The sequence below is a fragment of the Mastigoproctus giganteus genome, chromosome 5 (assembly GCF_048544385.1).
Source record: "Mastigoproctus giganteus isolate SK-2022 chromosome 5, ASM4854438v1, whole genome shotgun sequence".
NCBI lineage: Eukaryota > Metazoa > Arthropoda > Arachnida > Uropygi > Thelyphonidae > Mastigoproctus > Mastigoproctus giganteus.
In genome coordinates, this window is record NC_143579.1 from 114,751,334 (window position 1) to 114,777,764 (window position 26,431).

General features: G+C 38.2%; 1 protein-coding gene across 1 annotated transcript in view; it reads left to right on the forward strand.

Moving 5' to 3' along the window:
- mbc (dedicator of cytokinesis protein myoblast city) overlaps nt 1-26,431 on the forward strand; it is a 966,604-nt gene that overhangs the window by 277,787 nt on the left and 662,386 nt on the right. Inside the window, exon 14 of the mRNA XM_090373417.1 lies at nt 8,794-8,918. Within this exon, the coding sequence (XP_090229543.1) occupies nt 8,794-8,918 (125 nt within the window). The remainder of the gene's footprint in view (nt 1-8,793; nt 8,919-26,431) is intronic.

Below are 26,431 nucleotides of genomic sequence, written 5' to 3' on the forward strand. Positions count from 1 at the left end.
CTTTTTTTAGTTACTTGATGGGGCATAAATATAAACTCAGAAAAGACAGTTAGAGAATAAATGGCCAAAAATTTTCCTTTAGCCAGGGAGTGGTTAGTTGCTGGAACAAACTTCTATTTGTTGTTGTTGAAGTTGATAGCTTAAATAAATTGAAGAAAGAACTGGACAAACAATTGGAGTGAATGGATAGGTAAATGGAAAGAGTTTTTTTTTTTTTTTTTTGTTTCTTTTGTTTGTTTGTTTGGCTGATACTGTATAAGCTTGCTTTCTTGCATCAAATGCCTCTACAAACGCAGACTGCAACAGCCTTTAAGTGAGTATGTAGTGATATGTGTTTCGATGGAATTGTACATTCTCCAAAATGGCAACACTTCCACAGGTGTATTTGTTTTATCCCTGTCTCTTCTGGAGAGATTATAATTTTTAATAGAGGTAGACGAGACACTTTGGAAGTCAAGTCGGTTTCCTGCAAACATATGCCTACTGGATTATAATGAGTGATAAGTCCACATATGTCATCAGTATTGCCAAGTAGTCCCCTGAAATTCCATTATAAGGATGTACTCCATTATTTAGTTTTAAAGCTGGAAGGTGGATCTGCTTGCTTTTTATTAGCTGTTTGCTTATATTGATCACTTTTGCGGCTATCTTTTTAAGAAAGAAGGGGCGTCCTGTAGTCATGTCCTTTTCAGCATATATATATATATATACACACACAGGAATCCCTCAATTAGCGTGAGACTTGAATTAATGCGGTTCATAATTAGCTACCAATATTCGATTAACACAAATCAAAATTTTGATTAATGTGTTAATTTTGATTAGGCTTGGTCTAGGCCTAAAGAAACTGAAGCCAGTGATACTACGAAAGTCAGTACCAAGCTACGAATGTAAATACAGTGCTAAATTAGATAGTATGAATCAGAGCTGTAATACTCAATATGTTCTACGTTGATAATAATATTAGTAAATTAATAAGAGGAGTTTACCTCAATATAGTACGTGGAACACTTCCGTATGATACCCTCCAGAAATTAAAACGGAAAAAACGAAAAAATCGACAACTTACCGGTACATTAAAGTAAAATATAAATAATTAAAGTAAAATATAAATAATTAAATAATCAATTTAACACAATTCAAAATCAATTCAAAACAATTAAAATTCAAATTAACGCAATTAAAAGAATCTAACGAAAATATTCAAAACGATTTTGAGGAAGGAAAATCGTTTTGAATATTTTCGTTAGATTCTTTTAATTGCGTTAATTTGAATTTTAATTGTTTTGAATTGATTTTGAATTGTGTTAAATTGATTATTTAATTATTTATAATTTACTTTAATTATTTATATTTTACTTTAATGTACCGGTAAGTTGTCGATTTTTTCGTTTTTTCCGTTTTAATTTCTGGAGGGTATCATACGGAAGTGTTCCACGTACTATATTGAGGTAAACTCCTCTTATTAATTTACTAATATTATTATCAACGTAGAACATATTGAGTATTACAGCTCTGATTCATACTATCTAATTAATTTTCAAACTCTTATTGACTATTTCATTCACTTCCTGTCTCTCCAGTAGTATACAATCGATACACTCAATTATGGGAGATTTTTTGAATGGCTTGGTACAAAATTACATTAAATCTACACTAAGGTACTCGGCCCAAAGTTACCATATTTCTTTCCTAAAATATTGCCTTCAAAACAACATCGTTCCGAAGTTTGCCAGGGTGAATTTAAATCGAAAAATTTCAGGCATAAAACAACTATCACTGGCGACATCACGTAATATTGTTAAGCTTGCCTTAAAATCTCGATATTCGGATAAACAAAAATACCTTTCCCAGGTTAGGAAGCTTCGCGATAAATTAAAAAATTATCTACATCCGAACGATTGGTCTGTATTGAAGACCTCCATAGATTTGCGACGGGAAGCAGAAGCCTCAGAAATAAAAAACAGACACGTTAATAAGTTGCAAACATTATCGAATAGTTCAAGACACGTTCATGCGAATTCTAACACATTGTCGCGAGCTTGCGACCAAGTTCACACGAGTTGGGTGACATCCCCCCCCAGACACATAACGCACTACCACAGAATATGTCGGCTAGTTCACGAACACCCCCTCACCCAGTATCCAACGAACCGACATATCAACAGGTTACAAATCTTTCCTCGTGTACACTATCGCAGGACCAGATTTCACTTTTATCCAAAGGATTAAATTATAATTTACCACCTCGAAAGCTGCCAAAAAAACAATGCGTAATTGATATTGAATTTGGACTTCGTAGTGTTCCACAAAAAGATGTATTTATTCAACAAGTTAACCAAGTAGTGAATAACATAAAAGAAACGCGACTTCCTAAATTGAATACACATGACAGTTCAGCTTTACGAGAACTTCGAGAAAATAAGGACATTATTATACAGAGGGCAGATAAAGGAGATACAGTGGTAATACTAGATAAACATGATTATATTAATAAGTTAGATTCAGTTGTATCTGATACCTCCACTTATTGTGAAGTGGACCCGACACTGTTTACCAATTTGGTAAATCAATACAATAAAACGTTAACCACATATCGTAAAAACGACTACATTACTATGGTTCAGTTGAAGGAATTGAAGTCCAGAACATACAATATTCCTGCACTTTTTGGTCAGGTAAAATTACACAAGCCTGGATTTCCGATTCGACCTATTGTTTCCTACAGGAACTCGGCATTTTCAGCCTTAGCCACACATGTATATAACATTATAAAACCTTTTAGACAGGTTATACAATTTGGGATTAAGAATTACGATACATTATTTAATAATCTTAAAGACTGTAGACTCGGCGACAATGACAATTTATTCTCATTAGATGTTACCTCATTATATACGAATGTAAACGTTGAATACACATTAGATATTATTTGGGATATGTTAAATAAAAACTCGACACCGATTAATTATACGAAACTGCCTATAAAGGAGATTTTTCACTTAATTAAACTATTAGTCGAGGCTAACTACATCACCTTTCGAGACAAGGTGTACAAACAAATTTTTGGATTACCAATGGGTTTGAGCCTGAGTGGCTTAATGTCAGAGATCTATCTCTCAACGATTGAGCAGATACATTTGACACCTTTTCGTCCCCGTATCACATACTATGGGAGGTATTTAGACGATGTTCTAGTTATTACCGATAGTAGTACTATCCAAGACATTTTACATTCGTTTAATAATATTCATTCTAGACTCAAATTTACATTGGAAAGGGAAGATACGGATACTAAGTCATTAAACTTTCTAAATTTCACGCTTACCCGGGACTCGAACAAAATACAATTTAGCATCTATCGAAAACCCACAAACACCGGTATGCTTCTACATTATAATAGCTACCACCCGTTCACCTACAAAAGATCGATTATTTTTAATCAATTTCTAAATGCCTATAAATATTCAACGACGGATTCTGCTTTAGACTCAGAAATACAAATATTAACTAGCAGATTCTTGAACAGGGGTTATCCCATTAACACAATAAATCGAATTAGGGTACAAGCTAAGGATAGGATACAAAATACTGCACCAATCAACAATAGTAATATCAAAAAATACTTTATTTCTGTCCCATATGTTGAACAGTGGCACAAACAGCTTAACAGATTCTTTAAAGATACCGAATTTAAAATTATAGCTAGGCCTATACGGAAGTTACACACTATACTGAACAATCGCTCGGTTCTTTCGGCGTTCGCAACACAAATTAATGATCTAGTATACAACATTTCTTGCGGTGATTGCGACTCGTCTTATCAGGGTTCGACGCGGTTTTCTCTTAATATCCGTGTAAATCAACACGAAGCCTCAGTTCGTGCTTCTCGTTCAGCAGCGTCAGAATTAGCCTTTCATGCCATTAACGAAAAACATACTTTTTTTATTTAACGAGGCCAAAATACTTAACGTTCAACGTAATTATACGCGACTATTAATTGCAGAAACCGTTGAAATTAAATTACACGAGAATTCTGTTAATGTTCGGCGGCCATATTTGATCTCTGATGCGTGGACCTTTACGCGCATGCGCGAAGACACATAATCACTATTTAAGTTGCAGGTTTAGCCTGATTCGGTAATTTTCATTCCTGTGATCACGACAGTCGGTCGAAAAGCATTGTCAGCTTCAAAAGGAAGGAAAATCGTTTTGAATATTTTCGTTAGATTCTTTTATTTGCATTAATTTGAATTTTAATTGTTTTGAATTGATTTTGAATTGTGTTAAATTGATTATTTAATTATTTATATTTTACTTTAATTATTTATATTTTACTTTAATGTACCGGTAAGTTGTCGATTTTTTCGTTTTTTCCGTTTTAATTTCTGGAGGGTATCATACGGAAGTGTTCCACGTACTATATTGAGGTAAACTCCTCTTATTAATTTACTAATACAGTGCTAAAATATGCATGACATTATAGAAATACATTGCTTGTTTTCTTAGTGAGCCCGCAGTTCAGTTCACAAAAGGGAGTTACTGTTTATTTCGCATCATGTCATACCGTCTCCATCAAGAAGAAAAAATAAACAAAAATGAACGCAATCTACAGTGTGTGAAGCTAGTTTGTTTTTCTACCATAAGAAAATAAAAAGAAACGGGTTATTTCAAACGTGTATTGTTACAACAATTGAAATATTTCCTAACATTATGCACTCCGAAGGACAACACCGGCCGCACTGTGTTTATTACGTACAGGCAGATCAGTTGCTTTCATTTCTTCTTGCGTTGCGTGTTGACGTGCAGAATGTTATCTCCCGCCATTACATGTTGTTTACATTAATTACTGTGCATACTAATTAATTACATTGATTTCTATTAAAGTTTTTTATATATTATGTAATTATTAACTATGAATAAAAGGAAAAGTGTATCTGATAGTGCCTCTGGTAAAAAGAAAAGAAAAGTGATAACGTTAGATGAAAAAATTGAAGTCATAAAAAGATTTGAAGAAGGTGATAGTAAAATACAAATTTCTCGACATCTTGGAATGCCTGAATCAACAGCTCGTATGGACAACTTTAAGTAAAGCCAGTGCATATAAGGAAAAAGGTCAGCTTGCTTCATCATCAGCACTCACAAACCACAAGAAATAGAAGTGTTACGATGATTGAGATGGAACGTCTTTTAGCCATTTGGATAGAAGACTGCAATCAAAAAAGGAATTCCAATCTGCACATAAAAACAAAAGCCTTGAGTATTTTTGCAATGTTAAAGGAAAAAGTCAACAATAGAAAACTTGTTGTAGAGCGGTAACTGAAGAAAACGTATAAGAAAGTTCTTCAAAAGAAAAAGTGATTGAAGCAGAAACGGAAGAAAATTTCACTGCCAGTAAAGGCTGGTTTGAACATTTTAAGAAAAGAAATGGACTGCATAATGTTGCATTGGCTGGAGAAGTTGTTGTTGTTGTTGTTATTTGGTTTTTAGGAGCATTAGCAACTAAGGCCATATTGCTCCGGGATATGCGGTGGTCATTCCCTGAATGACCTTTCCGCATCCTCCGTATTTGGTGGTGATGGGCTCGAACCCCGGTCTAATCAAGAAGCGTGTGCTACGCACTGCTGCTCCTTCCCACCTGGCTACGGAGGCGCCGCTGGAGAAGTGCAAATGTAGATAAAGATGCATCCACAAAATATCCCGAAATTTTAAAGAAAATTGTTGATGACGGTGGCTACACAGATCAACAAATATTTAATATTGATGAAACAGGCCTTTTTTTGGAAATGAATGCCAAAAAAAACCTTTCTAGCAAGAAAAGAAAAGGCTCAACCAAGCTATAAAGTTTCCAAAGATAGAATTAAACTTTTACTGGGAGACAATGCAGAAGGTGATTCGAAATTAAAACTCATGGTTATCTATAGAAATGAAACTCCCAGATCTTTTGGTAAAGGTTTTAATAAAGCAAGCCTACCTGTTGTTTGGCGCTCTAATAGAAAAGCTTGGGTCACGAAAGCTTTATTTGAAGAGTGGTTCGCTAGCTATTTTTGTCCGAAAGTTAAGGCCTACCGTGAAGAAAATTATCTTGCATTCAAAATTTTATTAATTTTAGACAATGCCCTGGGCCACCCACCAGCACTTTCTGATTTGTGCGAAAACGTGGAAGTTGTTTTTTTACCTCCAAATACAAGTCTTTTACAGCCTATGGATCATGGCATAATCGCTTCTTTTAAGGACTATTATTTATACAGAACATTTGTGCAAGCAATTGAAGCAACAACTGGAAATGGTGCAGTTTCTTTAGTTGAATTTTGGAGAAATTATAGCATCAGGAAAGCAATACACAATATTCATGAGTCATGGTCTGAAGTAACATCCAGCAATATGAGAGCAGTTTCGAAGCATATTTTATTGCACAAATGATTTCTGTAGTTTCACTGGTGTCAACACTGTTATTGATGAAATAGCAAATATTGGAAGAGATCTAGGCTTTGATGAAATCGACAACAGTGATGTTTGTGAATTGCTGGAATCACATTCAGAACAATTAAGTGATTCTGACCTCCTTAATATTGATGAACAATATGCATATGTCAAGGTGGAAATTTGCTAGGAAGAAAATGTTCAAAGAAAGAAGTTGCCATTAAAAGAACTTGAAGGAATATTTCGCGCAGCTGTTAATTTGAAACAACTAATCATGGATGCAGACCCAGGTATCGAGCATAGTATGCAAATTCGCAAGAACATTGAAAAAAAATGTGTATCCATACAAGCAAATTTATGATGAAAGGAAGAAAGAAAAGTCTGCGCAAACCTGAAATATTTTAAAATATTTGAAATATTTTAAAATATTTGAAATATTTTAAAATTTTGAAATATTTTACAAATATTTTACAAAGAAATAAAGTGAGTTATATATTGTAATTTTTTAATTTCAATAAACTTTTGATTACTGTACTGCAAATATTTATAATTATCCTTTGTTTTTTTACTGCTGTGCATTAAATTTCCATAAAAAGGCATATTTTTAAAAAATATTGATTGGTATATTGTAGGTTTTGAAATGAATTAGGCTGTTTTGTATTGATTATTAACTTCAATTAGTGTGATTTCACATAGTGCGCCATTTTCCCAGAACCAATTAATCATGCTAATCGAGGGATTCCTGTACCTAAGTAGATCAATTGGCACATTGTTTCAATTATTAAAGTCATAGACAAATATAACTTCATGTTTGTGTTTGATATAACAAATATATCAAACACTTGCACAAAGACATTTTGTTCACTTTTCAGCACAAATCTGGCACATTAACCTCAAAAATAAACTGAGCTCACAGTGATAAACATTGCTGCTTGATGCTCTTCAGATCAAGAAACAAATGACTGAAGACAGCACTGCCAACCTGTGAAAGTTTAGTTTACAAATTCCTGGCATTTACTCCTAACTTAATGCTTTCAATAATGCAACTAATGACATCAACTTAAATGATTTCTGAAAAAGTGGTCTGCTATAGAAAAAAAAAGCAAATAACATTTCTGAAATCAGAATAAAAAACTATGCAGATTGTAACTCAGACAAATATATATGATTTCTACTGAGCAAAATCTTGTGAAACAGTTGTAAAACTGTTACCTTAATTGTCAGTTACCACAATTGTCTCATTTCTTTAGTCAGTCAAATAACTGCCAAGAGTACAAAAGTGGCATTTGCAAAGAGGCATTTCAAGATACTTATACCATTGTGCCATATCAGAGAAGGTATGGCAAGTTATAAATTTTGAAATGAAAAAACTGGGCTCTACTCCTGTCAGCAAAAACAAGAAGGTATGATTACTGTGGCCTGAGGAACACCAACACTTGGATACTGCAGGACTGGGAAAAACTTTGCACTATTCATCAGTTAGCTTCTGCTGTTTTGTGCTTTGTGGGAGGATCAGCATATGATGAAAACAGCATGAATCCAAGGACCCATCCTAAGTGGCAATGCAAGCTGCTTGTAGTGGTAGTATAATAGTGTGAGGAGTTTACATTGTATCTCTTGATATTAGTGAAGCAACATTTGGATGCGACAAGTTATCTGAAAATTGTTTCTAACTAGGTACATCATGTTTACAAGGCATCCTATGAATGAGTTTTCTTCCAAAGGATAATGCACTATGTCACAAGCCAAGAATTGTACAAAACTGGCTCCTGAAACATAAGATTGAATTAATCCTACTGTATTGGCCTTCCATAGTCACCAGATCATAAACCAATTGAGCACCTTTAGAATAAGGTGGAATATGCTCTTTGCAGTAGAGATCTGTAATTGTTCAAGTTGCACCAAGTATGGGAAGCAGTTGAGTCAGCATGGGCCAGAATTCCCATGGGATGCCTTCGACACCTTGTTGGATTCATGCCACCCTGATGAATTCAAACTGTTCTTAGGGCTAAAAGTGGGGGATGTCCCACCCCTGTATTAGGTAGGTGTACCTTATAAGGTATCATTGAGTGTATTTCCTTGCATCACTTCAGAAAAGATGTAACTCAATGTATAGTAGGTGGCACAATGGGATTTCAAATGCAGTTTCCAATATACTGCAATTACTGTACAATTAGTGACATTTAATTCACTGAAATGCTTGAACAAAGTATGTCTCAGAAGTTTCAGTAGACCTTATATTTGATTTTTTTGGTTATATTTTCATTCCCCTCATAAATGTAGGTTAAATTTGATGTATTATTTCAGAATTTAATTCAATCCTCTATATCTTAATTAACCATAAAAGATTTTCTCTTCCTTTCTCTGTAGGTGATGTTCGTAATGATTTATATCTTACCCTGGTTCAAGGAGAGTTTTCTAAAGGCTCAAAATCATCTGATAAGAACGTAGAAGTCACAGTTAGGGTTTGCAATGAGAAAGGCCAAGTTATTCCAGTATGTAGTGCCATTTACAAAATTTTCATACATTTCAATTTTAGAAGTAAAGTGTCCACATTCTGACAAATTAGGAAAAATTCTGAAGGTTCGGGAACATTATTCAGAATGCAATGGGAGAGAAAAATGGCGAGACTTAAAATTTAAGTTATTTGGAAGGGAGTTTACTTGAGCTCTTTGGGGTCCTTTACCATTTAATTTCTTGTAAATAATTATAAATTGTAGTATGAGAGTGTTATTAAAATAATAATACAAAACTCTTCTCCATAACGGTAGAAAACAGGTGCTGCAATTTTCACTTTTGGAAGTAAACTTCAAAGAATTGTTCTTATATAGGCAATCCCTGGTGTTCATTTGTTTGATATTTGATTGCTCAAAGCCAGCTTATTCCACCAAGATTGCAGATTGGTAAAATTTGGAACCATTTGACTCTTCATCAGAATTCATAAATGTTTAGCACTTTTCCACCCATGGAACACTGAACATTGAGTAACACTACACATCCTCTGAAAAATGCTTCTCCATCTGTATCACTCTTGAATATACAGTGGAGGGCATTTGATATTTTTGTTTTGTTTTTCTCAAATGTTCACATTTCCTACTCTATTACTGCTGTGTATTTGCTGTTGCATATTTTTTTTTTATTCTGATTTTTGAATATATCAACTGAAATAAAGATTTTTAATGGCATCCAAAAGGAAAGGCAATGATGACAATCTAGTGGATAAAATAAAAGAACTTTACAAGTTTGAGTTGCTTCCTTTGTTCCTTAATTCATTTACAGTTGAAAACAGATGTAAATATACCTGGTTCTGGTGTTGTGATTGTTGAAATGGAATCAAACTTTTGATAGACATCAGCATAAAAAACATGTTCCTCTTACTGTCTGTATGGTGATTCTAAGGGAAGGATGAGGAAAGTTCTTCTGATAAGTTTTATGTAATTCGTGACTGGTTTTATACATTTAAGAGAAGGGGCCAGTTTTATGTAACTAATTGGTGTAGCTGCATAAATTCGGTGAATATAGTCTGATAAATTAGTTGAATTGATTGAAATGAAACTGGCTTGGAAGTAATTCTCAGGCGGACCTTATTTCATTTTATGATAAGGATGATTAATGGCATTAATTAGGAGATGCTTCCTTTAGAAGATCTAGATAAACTAGGTAGATGGGCTTAAAAATGCCAGTTGAGATTTAGAATTCAAGAGTGCACGGTACATTTAGGTACAGATAATGAAAGTTTATAATAAAAAATACCTAGGACTAATTGTAGAGTCTGACATGAAGGTCTCTGAACAGTGCAAACAGGCTGCTAGGACAGCTTAGGATGTTTTGTAAATGATATACAGAAACTTTGCCAGCAGGAAGAAAGAGGTGGATGTGTCCTCGTTCCTTCAAATAGGATAAGAAAAAGAGCAGTGGTTAGGCTGCATCTTAAATCCTGCATATAGCTTCGAAAACCTACATGCAGGATTTTAGGAAATTTTAGGGAATCTGTTGGAAAGGGAAAACAATAGCAAGGTTAGTTGGGAGCACAAAAAAAAGGTAGTCTTAACTAGAAAGATTTTGATTCTGTGAGTTTCAGTATATGTCAATTAGACATCCATGAGTAGATCTGATTGGAGTGCTTAAGACTTGATGAAGGTTGAGTAAACTGATGTTACTCTTTCTTGGATGGCACATAAAAGTGGACATAAATTTAAATTCAAGGAGGATGGTTTCAGGGTACAGTGCAGAAATTGGCTTTCAACCAGAAACAAATTGATCATTAGAATGAACCTCCATCTCTTCTCATGAAGGTGAATGGTTTGGGTTAGTTTAAAAGAGGATTGAGCAAATTATTAAAAGGAATGAGAAAATTAAGTTTGTAAAAAGGATTATTTTATTTATATATATATATATATATATATATATATATATATATATATATATATACACAGGGTGTCTCAAAAATATTGGTACAAACGTTTAGGGGAGGTAGGTAACATCAAAAGGAATGTGAATCGCATAGGAACCCATAACCAGGAATGTCACGGGGAAAGTAGTAGTAGAGGCACAAGAAGCAGAAATGACACAAGACAGTAATTAGTGGCAAACATTTATTTGACATAATATTAACAATGCAGTATGAGATGGATGCATTTCGTGATGTTACAACAGATGCTCGAAGGTACCATCATGAGACGTGATGCATGCGAGACACCGACGCAGCATGGATTGGCGGACACCGTCGAACACACCTGGAGTTTCTTTGACAGTAGCAGCAGCGCAGACAAGTCTCACCACGAGATCCATTTCCGTCTCCACAGGTGATTCATACACGATAGATTTGAGGTCCCTCACAGAAAGAAATCAAGGCTCTATAAATCAGGTGACGTGGGACCGGGGCCTACTAGCTTCCGATCGAATAGACAGGAAGAAGTGATCCTCGCTCGATTGCGAATCGGGCATACACATGACTCAATCTTACCTACTCAGAGGTAAAGACCCCCCCCCTCCCCCTCAATGCCAAAACTGTCAAGTTCTGCTGACTATACATCACTTCATGATGAACTGTCCAAAATTTCATAGAGAATGTCAAAGAGCCTTTCAATCAATAATGAATAAACAAAACAACCTAATGCTTAAAACAATTTTAGATGACCGGCCAATTACCAAAGTTTTCTCCTTCCTTAAGTTAACTGGATACTTTCAAAACATATAAAATTAATAGTACACCTTTTATAGAGAATCTACACAAATATATATATATAGCAGAGTCTTGGTTCTGTGAAAAAATGCTGATATATGAAACTCTCCCACCTAGGCTAGGCGCATTATAGTCTAAGCTGCTCTTGCGCCTATAGCTTTCAAATAACAACAACAGCGTGGGAGCCAGGCAACGGATTCACCATGGCCAATCCATCGACACCCAAAACGCCTGCTCAAATGGTCATGAACACATCTTCCATAATGGGCAGGAGCCCCATCATGTTGAAACCAAATGTTGCGTCTCACATTTGCTGGAACATCATCAAGTAACCCTGGTAGAACTTGTTCAAGAAAGATCCGATATTTAGCGGAGTTCATGGTAACAGGTACGGGCCGACTAAGCAGTCACTGACCATACCTGCCCACACATTTATTGCGAAGCGATGTTGTGTCACATGGGGTGCACACCATATAGGTTGTTGTGAGCCCACACATGAGCATTGTGCAGGTTGAATAAGCCTTGCCGAGTGAAATAAGCCTCATCCGTGAACAAAACATAGGCTGGAAAATTCAAGTCTTGAATACATTCTTGGAGAAAGCACTGCGCAAAATCCACACGTGCAGGATGATCTTGGGGGAGCAGTAACTGAACCCTTTGGAGATGAAAGGGGTGTAAGGAATTGTCATGTACACAGCAATGAGACACTCCTAAGGCAGAGGCGTCACATATGCTGGTAGTAGGATTATTCTGGATGACATTCAACACACTTTCTTGCATGGTGGGAATTCGCGTCAAACGTGGTCTACCCGCACAACTTCTGTTACCTCTAAATGACCCATAATTGCACAAATTTTGATGCACACGTGCAAACAAACGGTGGTCCGGTACACGTCTGTCTGGGAAGCATTCTCCCTAAATTCGTTGAGTGGCTCGTCCATTGCCCTCTGCTAATCCATACACTAGGTGCATGTCTGCCAGTCCACAGTTCGTATATCGATGCATGCTCTTCATGCGGCGACTACCGCGCCGTCTACCGACTTACAGTGACGTTTCCGTTTATGGGTTCCTATGCGATTCACATTCCCTTAGATGTTACCTACCTCCCCTAAACGTTTGTATCAATATTTTTGAGACACCCTGTATATATATATATATATATATATATGTTATTATTATTTTTTTTTTTTTTTTTTTTTTTATATGTAGTGCTATGTTGAATGGATAAAAAATAAAAAAAATAAAAAATAACTGCTTTCGGATTCAAGCCAACAGTCCCAAATTTTTTGTTGATGCTAATTTTTTTTTCCATTATTCGAAAAAATATTTTAAGAACATTATTGGAATGTAAAGTGCTATTATTTTTTTGAATGATGTCTTTGTACATTTTGAGAATTTAAACAATGTGGATCCAAATGTGAATGTTGTGGTTATTTCTCAAATTACCGCTTCATCTCCAGCTCATGGATGGAACTATGATTGGAACCCTTAGAAGCATTATGCATGTTGCTAATGCAGAACCATTTCAGCAACTGATCAGGAAGGTAGTTGTCTAACCTTAAAAGACTTTTATAGAGGTTACAATATACAGAATGCAGAAAAAAACTTTGGAGATTCTTGGGATGAAGTCAAGTAGTCATTCATAAATCAGCCGTGGAAGAAGCTTTGCTCATAATTTTTTTTCACTACCTTTGCAAGATCTACGGATATCTAAGCAGCTCATCAGAGAAGTTGTTACAATGGGAAGCCAACTTAGAAATAGATGATACACATCAGTAAGTTAGTTGCATCTCATGCAGATGAGATGATCAAAGATGACATTGAATGGCAGCAATCCATTTGAGACTGCAATAGAAAGCAAGAATGATATGATGGTTTCTTGTAATCAACCGAAGGTGTTTTTCTAAAGCAACTGTTGCAAGATAGAAACTGTGTTTTCAGAAATGTATCCTTGTTATATCTTGGAGATTATCTTTACAATGAAAAAATCAATTGGACAGGATATCAGATGAGGCAACATTAAGGAATGCATTTACTCTGCTACTGGCTGATGTTCTGATGCATTGATATCCATTAATCAGTAGCACTGTTTATAAATAAACTGAGAAAATATACCATGCTGAAAAATATTTTAAATGTATAGTTACTGGTTATTCTTTTGGTGGAATTACTTGTGAGACAGAACAAACTAGGATCAATCTTAGTGATTATCCTTACATTTTACTGAGTTATTATAAACACTCTTGTAAACAAATGTCAAACCAGTAACACATTTAATCCTGTTATAAAATCTCAGCCTGTATTCTCTTGTACTTAAGATTTTTTTTATTTTTTTATTTTGTTGTTTTGCCATATAATATGGCAAATATTATATAATTATCACTATGCCTATATTGATAATTATCAATTAATATATATTTCGAAATGTAAAAGCATTAAATTAAAAATTCTTTACATATACACTTTTGATAGCTTCATATTAGCAACATACCACAACCCAATCATGACTTCATGTGTGCCATCTGCCACTATGTAATGCACTGTCTATGTATACTTTTCCTTCAAGAAAAGTATACTGACGGTGCCTGTCAATATACTTTTCATTAGACTGGTGTTCTGTTTGGGGAATGGGCAAAAGATGTGACTAAAAAAAGTTTCAACAGTGAAACATCATTGGGATCAGATTGATAGAGATGGGTACCTTGCATATGATCGCCCATTGTTCCATACAACACTTTCTTGTGTATCAAGAGCGAACCAGCTGTGGAAGACCCACAAGCCAGTCACGTTTTTTTTTACCAAAAGGAAGAGAACAAGGTCCTATGTGCTGTTCAGTGGAACAATGGGGCAAAGGACCAACAATACAACACAAGCATAAAACCACCCATTTCACATGCATTTAACTTTATCACATATGAGCCCTCTCAGCCAATAGCCCATCACAAGCAAATGCACCTTGAGCAGTCAATGAAACCATTGGACAATGAATGAGTGAAACCATTGGAGAGTGAATGAGTGGAGACAGTTGCTTGATATGGAGAGATAGATGGTTGGATGATTTGGAACATTTTCAGTAGGAGACCCCCAAACCTTCCAGTACCTTTCGATCAGTACCTCACTGGAGACTTGAACAGGTCCATCATTTCAGACCATCTTTCTGGACCACTGCAACATTTTCACCAAGACTTGTCATAGGGCTCTAATGCCCTATGATGTTCAGGTGAGTTATTATTATTAGCCATATGGTGCAAGGAAGCCTGAGGCTTATGCTGCACAAGACAAAAAAAAAATACCCGAGAGAGAGAGAGAGAGAGAGAGAGAGAGAGAGAGAGAGAGAGAGAGAGATAGGTAGGTAGAAAGGAATCACCAAGAAAGAGAAGAATGATGATATCCAGCTCAGGACCCTGGATGTGCCACGCCCATACTCACCAGATATGAGCCCCTGGGGATGAATTCTTCACTCTCCCATGACTACAAAACTCTCTCAGCATCTTACATGTGTGGGATGTGTGAAACAAATTTTTTATACCTAAATCTGCTAGTATTGAATACCTAGCAGTTGAGAGATATATAATCTTGTTGAGTCTAGGCAACACATCTGCTCTGTGCTAAAAATGTTCAGCCATTTATTACATGTATGTTTCTAATTCAAAGCAATCTGAGTATATAATAATAATTATTATTATTGCTCTTAAATTATATCTCCCTGATTGGGGATTCCACTTCATGATGGGTATTGCTACACATACACAGGGTGGTTGTTGTTATGTCAGGTGTTACTGTTGGTCAAGGAACTCTCTGACTGTCCTACAGGTGTTCAGGATTACGACTTTCTGGAGTTCCTTGTAGGTGTTCGCTGGAAGACCTTTTGCTGCTAGGCTGTTATGTAGGGTCTTTGGCACCATACCTGTGGTTGACATGATGATCGGGATGGTTGTTACTTGTTGCCTATGTCACATCTCTTTGATCTCCTGTCTTAGGTTCGTGTACTTCCTGATTTTTTTCCCCATGGGTTTCTGCAGGTTGACAGTGTTGCGTAGCGCTGTGTCAATTAGATAGGTAGCCTTTTCCTTCTTGTTCACAAGGGTTACGTCCGGTCTGTTGTCCGGGATTGTCCTATCTGTTATTATGGCGCGGTGCCAGTATAGGTTGTCGGTTGGGGTCTCTAGTACTGCCTGGGATTCGTACTTGTAGTGGGTAGACTTTCTTCGACCAACTGGTATTTCCTTGCTAGCTTCTGATGTGTTATCCGAGCTACAGGTTGTGTCTATGAGTGTACTCAGTCTGGGTGATCACATTGCTCCCCCTGGTGATGTGTTGGATCGTTTCTGAGGCCAAGTGGCATTGTCGACATGTGTTATCTGACATTCCGGGCTCCTTTGCGATGTATTTTCTATAGTTTCTGGTGTTGATTATCTAGTCTTGGATGGCCAGCATGAATCCTTCAGTCTCGAGGAAGAGTGTCCCTCTTGCGAGCCATGCATTGGAAGCAGTGGTGTTGATGTGATCTTGATGGAGGTCATTGTAGAGTCTGCCATGGAGTGTCTTCTTTACCCATCTTTCTAACTTTGTTTCTTGTACTGTCTGGGCAGGAGGTGGTTTCCTCACTTAGGTTGAGTGAGGTATACGACTTATCTATCTTCCTTATGGCCTGGTGGAGTGGTGCTGTGTTGTTCTCGAAGTAATCCTTCAGGTTAACTATCGCTGTTTTCTGTTGTTCTATCAATTCTATCAGGCCCCTTCTTCCCTGTTTCTGAGGTATTGTTATTCTCTCCACTGCTGACTTTGAGTGGTGTTGGCGACTATTGGTCATTATTGTCCTTGTCTTTTGCATGATATCTTCTAGCTTGGTGTTAGTCCAATCTATGACCCTGAATGTGTATGTTAGTACTGGAGCTGCATAGGTGTTTATGACTTTAACTGTGTTCCCTCCATTCAGTTTTGCTTTCAGCAGGCTTCTGAGTCTCTGATGATATTTTTCGGTCAGGCACTTCTTGATTTCCTTGTGCTCTAGCTGCTCAGCCTGCATCATCCCTAGGTATTTGTAGGTCTCTCCTTCTATCAAAGCTTCGATCTCTTTACCAGCCAACAGCTAGTAGTTTCGGCCAACTAAATTTTCCTGTTGTTAGTGTATGTGTCTTGCATTTTTCTAGACCAAATTTCATCCTGATGTCCTTGCTGAATTCTTTGGTGATCCGGAGTAGTTGCTGGAGTTGCTTCTCAGTTGCTGCGTAGAGCTTGATGTCATCCATGTACATCAGGTGGGTGAGAGTGTTCAGGTTCTTTCTTCCTTCTTTGAGGTTATATCCATACTTGCTGCCGTTGAGCATGGTGGATAACTGCTTGAGTGTCAGACAGAACCATATGGGCTCAGAGCATCTCCCTGAAAGATTCCTCTTCTAATGGGGATTGGCCTGGTTGTGATGTTCTCGACCTTAATGGTGGTACTCCATTTCGCCATTGTTGCTCCTAGGAAGTTTGTCACTATCGGATTGATCTTGTAGATCTTCAGGGTCTCTATTAGCCACCTATGAGGTAGGGATCGAAGGCCTTGCAGTAATCAATGTAGGCTGTGTATAGGTTGCGGTGCTTCTTGAAGGCTTGCTCCATAACTCCGACATCTATGGTTAATTGCTCCTTGCATCCTTTGCTCCTCCGCTTGCATTCTTTCTGCTGTTCGGCCATTATGTTCTAACTCTCTAAGTGGTCTGATATCTTCTTAGTTATGCAGATGGTCAGGATCTTGTACATCGTTGGAGGCATGTGATTGGCCTGTATTTTGCCGGGTTTTTTGTATCTTCATCTTTAGGCTTTAGATTATGTGATTCCTTCGGTGAGAAACTTCAGAATTGTTTCTGGGTTGCTTATCATTCTAGTGAACTGCTCTGCTTGTGTGTGCAGGTGAGCTTCTTGTTCCAGTAGTTATGGAGGTTATCAATTATTGGGGTTGGCCAGTTGTGGATGTTCCTGATCGACTGTTTCACTTCTTCTCTCATCTCTTGTATGTCCTTCGTTTTCTTCCGTTCTACTTTTATCCAGGGTGCTCTGCTGTTATGTCTTACTTCACTGCTCCTGATATTTCCCCAGAACTCTTCGATTGTCTTCTTCTCAGGTTAGCCGTTTCCTGCTTTCTCATGTTCACCAAGTTTCCTGTAGAAGGCTCTTTGGTCCTCATCGAAGATTTGGTTGTTTAGTTTCCTCTGGAAGCTCTCTTTATATCGGTGTAGTCTCTTGCTGAGTGCGAGGAGGTTCTGCTTCAGTGTGTCCAAGTATTCTCCTATTCCCTGATTTCTGGTCTCATGTTTGCTGTGGACGCTGTCTCTCTTTAGTATGCTCTTCACCTTTCCAATCAGTTTCTTACTTCTATTACCCTGTTGGTAATGGGTCAACTGACCTATCTTGACTCTTAATTCTTCTATCTTCTGCTGAAGTCTTCTTTCTCAAGCTGGTGGTTTTTTCTGTTTTTGGTTCTTCTGCTGCTGGTCTCTCGTTTCTTTTCCATTAATCCTAGTGGCTGCTATGACAGCACAGTATACGGCTGTATGGATAGCCTCCAGCTTGCACCATTGTTATCAAGGTAATGTGACATTATTTGCCGATTGAGGTGGTCTCTTACGCTCCACAGGATTTTATTTGGTCTCTGCTTAGGTATCACGTGGGTCCTTGTGGGGTCCATTCCTTTGAATTCTGTTATGGCATTCTTCCACTCTTCTACTATTCTGGATAGCATGACGTGTTCTCTTTCCACTTCAGCTACTCTGGGTTGTATTTCTTCTTGCTGTTCCTCCTCTGGTTCCATATTGACCATATTCTTTGTGCTTTGTAGCAGATTGCCAACATCCTGCTTGATTTTTCCAAGATGGCAGGAGCTATTAGGTTCTTCGTGATGCTGACGCTGGTCCTTCTTTGGTCTGCTAATCGCTGTTCAGTGACCTGACTATCCGAGTATCATTCCAACCACTTGGTATGTAGTCGCAATCTGTACATTGTCATATCGATCTCTAGCCTGGTTATTTCATAGTATGCTCTCATGATGTATGTACAGTAAACCCCCACTATTCGCGGTATCTGTATTCGCGGTTTCGCGTATTCGCGATCGCTGATTTAAAACAAAATGAAACCTAAAAAAATGTGAATTTTAAAGCGCCGTGAATATTACCGCCATAAAAAACATGGGCCTGGCTAAAATTATCTTGCCCGGTCAAAACAGCGCTCAGTGGGTGGGGAGAGAGCGGTGACAAAATCGCGAGCGTGGATGTGTTTCACTAATCCTTGTTCAGTATGTGTTTATGCGCTTGTAATGGAAGTTTTCGTCGTTCGTTTTTAATTTATATGCTTATAAATTGATATGCTTACAAAAGTGATAAATCTACCGTTTTGCAGTGTAAAACAGACTTTTTCGAGAATGTTAACGGACGAAAGTGACTTTATTGTGGACAAGTTCTTTCTAACCAGTACAAAAATATGGCTACAAATAACAAGGGAAATGTGAAAATATCAAAGGTGATGACATTAGCGAATAAAATTGAGTTATTAAACAAAATTTCTAATGGTGAAAGTGTCTCCTCAGTGGCAAAACATTATAAAATCAATGAGTCAACGGTACGACCAGTCAAGAAATCGGAAGAAAAATCCGCCGTAGTGTCCGTGAAAACGCGATAATTGCTTCAAAAATTTGGTCTGTAACTCGTGACGTTAAATTAGAAAAAATGGAAAACGCTTTAAATCTGTGGATAGAAGACCGAACTCAAAATAAAATCCCGTTAAGTTCACTCATCATTCATGAAAAGGCAAAACTCCTTTATCAACACTTTAGCGAAACTGGTGATAGCACTGGCGGGATAAGTTTTTTTTGCTAGCAAAGGCGCTGGTTTGAAAGATTTGTTTGAAATTTCTAATAAACATTACATTTAATATTAAATTGTTTCTTATTTTCATTTCGATGCCACATGCTTGCATTTCACTATGTACTGTCTATGTGCGTAGTCATATTATAAAGGTACATATAATACATACATAGACAAAATTTTAGACTAGTTTTTCTTATATATTTCATGCTTTGGAACGGAACCCCTTTATTACTATGGGAGCCATAACTCAGTATTCGCGTTTTCGGCATTCGCGACATTTCTCAGGAACGTAACCCCCGCGAATAGCGGGGGTTTACTGTATTCATTTCAATGATCCACTTCAGTTGGCATTTTCTTCCTTCCTGGGTGGTCACTAGCGCAGTTGCGCAGGAAACACTTTCAGTTGATGGGGCTGGATGGTCTTGACGTTCTGTTGTGGTAGCCTTATGGGGGACAGCACCACTTGTTCCACTGTCTTGCTCTTGAGACTGTCTCCAACTTTTTGAGCCGACCCCTCTGCCTAAAGCCTGAACGTGAGTGACTTTATCCTGCGCCACACTCGATGCAGTATGAATAATATTTATCTGCGACAACATCCATCTATGGAGGTGGACTTGTTTAGCTTCGGCTTATGTCCAGTGGTTTATTTATTTAGTTAGTTCGTTCTCATGAGTGACATCAGATGGCACCACTATCTCCATCAGACCTTGGGGAAGGTAAGTCCAAAGGGGTGACTTTCGTGTTGTGTTTTTTTTTTTTTTTTTTTTTTAATATTATTATTATATTGGTCTCCTAGCGAAATAGAGCCGTGTTCGCTTCCACCAGTGCTGGTTTCGAACCCGAGTCCATCAGGCTGGTAGTCCCGTGTCTTAACCACTGGACCATCGTGCCTCCTTTATTATTATTATTGTTGCTCTTATATTATTTCTCCCTGATTGGGGGATTCCACTCCGTGACGCATAATGCTACCAAGTACACAGGGTGGTTGTAATGTTTGCTGTTACTGTTGATCGAAGAAATCTCTGACTATCCTACAGGTGTTCAGGATTGCAACTTTCTGGAGTTCCTTGTAGGTATTCTCTGGGAGACCTATTGCTGCTAGGCTGCTATGTAGAGTATTTGGTACCATACTGGTGGTTGACACGATGATCAGGATGGTCGATACTTCTTGCATATGCCACATGTCCTTGACCTCATGTCTCAGGTTCTTGTACTTCCTTATTTTTTTCTCATGGGTTTTCTGGACATTGCTAGTGTTGGGCACTGCAATGTCAATCAGTTATGTAACCTTTTACATCTTGTTCACAAGGGTTGTGTCCAGTCTGTTGTGCGGGATGGTCTTATCCATTATTATGGCGCGGTCTCAGTACAGCTTGTGGGTTCGGGTCTCTAGTACTGCCCTGGGTTCGTACTTGTAGTATGGTACACTTTCTTTGGTCAACTGGTATTTGCTCGCTAGCTTCTGATGTATTATCCTGGCTACCTGGTCGTGTCTATGAGTGTACTCAGTCTGGGTTATCACCTTGAACCCAGCTCTGATGTGTTGGATCATTTCTGAAGCCAAGTGGCATCTTTGACATGTGTCATCTGACATTCCAGGCTCCTTTGCGGTGTATTTTATATAGTTTCTGGTGTTGATTATCTGGTCTTGGCTGGCTAGCATGAATCCTTCAGTCTTGGAGAACAGCATCCCGCTTGTGAGCCAGGCATTGGAAGCAATGTTATCGGTGTGATCTTGATGGAGGTCATTTAGTGTCTGCCATGGAGTGTCTTCTTTGCCCATCTTTCTAACTTCATTTCTTGTACCGTGTGGGTGAGAGGGGGTGTTGTTCTCGAAGTAATCCTTCAGGTTAACTATCGCTGTTTTCTGTTGCTCTATCAGGTCTATCAGTCCCCTTCCTCCCTCTTTCCGAGGTATTGTTAGTCTCTCCACTGCTGACTTCGGTTAGTGTTGGCGACTCTTGGTCATCATAGTCTGTCTTTCGCATGATATCTTCGCATGATAGCTCAGTGTTAGTCCAATCTATTACCCCGAATGTGTATGTTAGTACTGGAGGTATTATTATTATTATAATATACTGAGATAGCTAATACAGAGAGATATTAATTATTATTATTAAAACCTTTTCTCTTTTTTTATGGGATTTTTCTGCACTGTGACGGGTACTGTTACCAATTGCATGGGGTTGTTGGTTGTATGTGGTTGCTATTATGGTTACTGTTGGTCAAGGAACTCTCTTACTATCCTACAACTGTTCAGGATCATGGCTTTCTGGAGTTCCATTTAAGTGTCCTCTGGGTGTCCTGTTGTTGCTTGGTTCTTATGGAGGAAATTTGGCACCATGCCGTTAGTTGACACAATGATCGGGATGGTCATTTCTTGTTCCCTATGCCATCTATCTTTGACTTCCTGTCTTATGTCTGAGACATAAGGTCTCCAAAGATCTTAAAGATCTTAGAAAAGATCTCCTGATCTTTTTCTCGTAGGTTTACTGTAGGTTGCTGGTGGTGTTGGGCCCCACTATATCTTCAGGTAAGTAGTTCTTTCCTTTTCATCAGAAACGGTTATTTCTGGTCTGTTGTGCAAGATTGTCTTGTCCATTATGATGGCGCAGTCCCAATATAATCTGTGAGGAGAGGTCTCACATGGGGCCCAATGCTTGTACTTGTAATACAGTAAACTTTCTTTGATCAGCTGGTATTTTTTTGTGCTATCATCTTGTGAGTATGGGCTTGGAAAACCCCGGGGTCCTGAGCTGGATACCATCATTCTTCTCTTTCTTGGTGATTCCTTGCTGCTTCTCTCCCTTTCTCTCTCTCTCAGGGAAACTCGGGAATTTGTTTTTGGCTGGTGCAGCATAAGCCTCAGGCTTCCTTGCTCCATATGAGACAGGCGCCTCCGTAGCCAGGTGGGCCCCGGGTGCCAAGCGTTTCCATGGCCAAGCGATTCTCGTGCGTTTAAAGAGCGTTTTCTGGTAAGCGACTAGGTTCTATTTTGTTTTCTCCCTTACTTATTAAATCTTTTCGAACTTATTAAATTAATTACTTATTAAATCTTCATTTTCTTAAAAACACTAAGAAGTGAGCCCAGAAGAAGGAAAGAACCTTTTTCTTTAATTTAGTACTCCTACTAACTATATTAACCTCTACGCTTGGCCACAAGTGGCACTGCTCCTGCCTCCCCGTGGCGGGGCCGGTAATCTGGGTGGTAAAGGTAAACCCCCAGGGCCAAAAGGAGCTAACATGGATACAAATAATTATCCCCCTTTAGAGCCATTGAGCTCAAGACAAGAGACTCCCGACATTGACCATGACTGCGTTCACCCAAAAAGGCTTCGAACGGAAGCAAAATATCCAAATGAGATACCGAATTTCTTGGTGGTACATTCGTTATCTGCCCAACCTGTAGGCAAGTTATCACCATTCTTGATACAAAAGTGTTTAGAGTCTATTGCAGGGTCACCAAAAATGGTGAAGCGACTACAATCTGGAGACCTCCTGATCGAAACAGCCACCTCAAAACATTCTGAGCGGCTGTTAAATACAACATCATTTGGGGGACTGACAGTATTAGTTTCTCCCCACAGAACCTTAAATTCATCAAGAGGTGTGATCAGTGAGTGGGACCTAATTACAGTCTCCGAAGAAGAACTACTCCAAGAACTTAGTAGTCAAAAAGTAACAAGTGTAAAAAGAATCATGAGTAAAAAAGATGGGAATCTAACTCCAACTAGAACCATCATTTTAACATTCAGTACTCCAGACTTACCATCCTCAATCAAAGCTGGCTATTTGAATTGTCGTATTAGACCATATATCCCGAATCCTGTTCATTGCTTCAAATGCCAGAAATATGGTCATTCACAGCAGGCATGTAGAGGTGACTCCATTTGTCCCATCTGCGGAGCTAAAGAACATACTCAAGCTAATTGCTTGGCCGCAACCGCTGCATGTCCAAACTGCAAGGGAAATCACCCTGCCTTTTCCAAATCTTGCGAAATATGGATTACAGGGAAAAAAATTCAAAAATATAAAATAGAAAATAAAGTTACTTTTCCTGAGGCACGTAGGCAAGTTATGTTGAGCACGCCTAGCAGTCGATCCTACGCTTTCGCACTAGAAACTATGTATCTACTGGAGCACAAACAGATGTATCAATTCCGCCTAATACCTCAATGGCTAATTGGCGTAAATCTACTCTTTCAAATTCAAAAAAAGAAAATCCTCAAAATAAAACTAGCGAAGCTACAATACCCCAATCAGTATCCCTAGTGATACTGAATCGGTCCCATATGACACAGAGCAAAGGAAATCAGACACAGATTCAAAACAAATGGAAACTCCCACCAACAGTATGGAAGTAGATGATCGTTTAGATAATGGGGAGCCCATTTTGGAACTCCATGCAAATGACACCATGGATTCTGTTCGCCCCTATTTCCCGAAAAAAGATAAAATAAAGCAAGACAGATCGAAATGCTCCACTTCTAAAAAACAGTCGGAACAATCGACCACAACTAAACTCAAATAATGTCTAATATCATACAGTGGAACTGCAGAGGACGAAGAAGCAATTCTGACGACATAAAAGATTTACTGATTAAATACAATCCGATAGGAGTATGTCTACAACTTTCTTATCATCTGAAGCTTCTCTAAAATTTACAAACTATAAAATATATAGAAAAGACAGGATTTCGGAGTCTCCTGCTTGCGGAGGAGCTGTGCTTATAAAATCAAACATACCGTCCAGGCAAATTCAGTTAAAAACTAATCTAGAAGCTGTGGCAGCACGTATTTCAATCGGTATTTCAATTACCCTAACTTCTATATATATTTCCCCTTCTCAACCATTTTCAAATACAGAACTTGAAAATTTGGTTATGCAACTACCATCTCCAATCTGCCTTTTTGGTGACTTCAATGGCCACCATCCATTATGGGGGTCGCCTGCGATTGACACAAGAGGCAAATTAATCGAAACATTCATGAATAATAACCTAACTATACTAAATTCTGGATCTTCCACTTATATTAACCTATCTACAGGATCTACTTCTGCAGTAGACTTGTCTATCTGCTCACCAGCAATTCTCCCAAGTATGTCATGGTCAGTGCTAAACAATCCTCTAAACAGCGATCACTTTCCAATCCTTTGCTCATTACAAACACGGGTAACTGCAAATCTCGAGGTCCGATCCACCTGGAAGTTCAAGAAGGCAAACTGGGAGAGCTACTGTACCCAGGTCCAGTTAGACAGGAGCTATGTTCAGCAACATCCAATTGAAGAAGTAACTAACTACATTACCAATCAGATACTAAATGCAGCAAAAAATTCAATCCCGAAGTCACAACCTCACAAGTACTCCCACCATAACAACTGGTGGAATACAGATTGTTCTAATGCCAAGCGTGAGAAAAACCGTGCTTGGAACAAATTCCGTAAGTTTCCGACAACCAATAATCTAATAGAATACAAAAGATTTAAAGCCAAAGCAAGGCAGATTAGGAGAAAAGCCAAACGTGACTCGTGGATCTCATTTGCCTCAACTATCACCAAAGACACTGACCCACGACTCATTTGGAGAAGAATTAAAGCACTAAATGGAAAATTCACTCGACCACCCTCTCCAATACTCTGTTGGAATGGGAAAGATCTATCGGCACCTAAAGAAATTGCCAATGCGCTAGCAGAATCATTCTCTACAATATCTGCTTCTGCTTCCTACTCGATCTCCTTTCAGCGCATCAAGGCAGATGCAGAATGCCGCAAAATTAACTTCTCCACACAGCTCTCACTTCCATACAATCAACCATTTAATATAACAGAACTCAAAGAATCCTTAAATATTCAAATAGTGCTGCCGGCCCAGACGACATACATTACATCATGCTAAAACAATTACTTGAAGAGGACTTACGTACCCTATTAATTTTCTATAATCGAATCTTCTCAGAAAATGCCTATCCGCTTTCCTGGCATCATTCTCTCATACTTGCCATACCAAAACCAGGCAAAGACCCTTCTTTGGTTAACAATTATAGGCCAATATCTCTCACAAGCTGCATGGGGAAAATTTTTGAAAGAATGGTACATACGAGGCTTACCTGGATCTTAGAAGCAGAGAACCTTTTAACAGATCATCAGAGTGGCTTTCGTAAGAACAGATCCACTCTTGATGTCCTTATCAAAGCTGAATCGAATATTCGCAACGCCTTTGTCATGAAGCAACATCTAGTCATGGTCAATTTAGATATGGAAAAGGCATTTGATACTACCTGGCAACATGGTATTATTATGGACCTTTATCATCTAGGACTAAGGGGTCATCTCCCTCAGATAATTCAGAATTTCCTGCGCCACCGCTCTTTTCAGGTCCGTTATCAGAACGTATTGTCTACACCCCATATTCAGGAAGGAGTACCACAGGGATCTATTCTCAGCGCAACGTTATTTGCAATTCAAGTCAACAGCATAACTAGAGACATCACCAAAACTGTGGAGGCTTATATGTACACGGATGACCTCGCCATCTCCTGCCAATCACAAAGCATGAACACCATTGAGCGTCAACTGCAACTTGCCATTAACAGAATTGAATCCTGGATGTCATGCAACGGATATCGACTAGCTGAACAAAAGTCTACCACCACTCACTTTTGTAAGAAACGTGCTGTCCACCATCCTGAATTACGGCTAAACAATTGTCCAATACCAGTAGTAAACAGCATCAGATTTCTTGGTCTGATATTAGATAGTAAGCTTAACTTCCAAGCACATATCACATATCTACGAACTACTTGTCTAAAACAGTTGAACATGCTTCGATCAGTCTCATCCATGTCGTGGGGAGCTGATCGGTACTCCTTACTTCACCTCTACAAATCTCTGATCCGTTCACGGTTAGATTATGGTTCTCCCGTATATGACTCAGCTAGGAAAAGCACATTAGATCGGCTAAATGTCATCCAG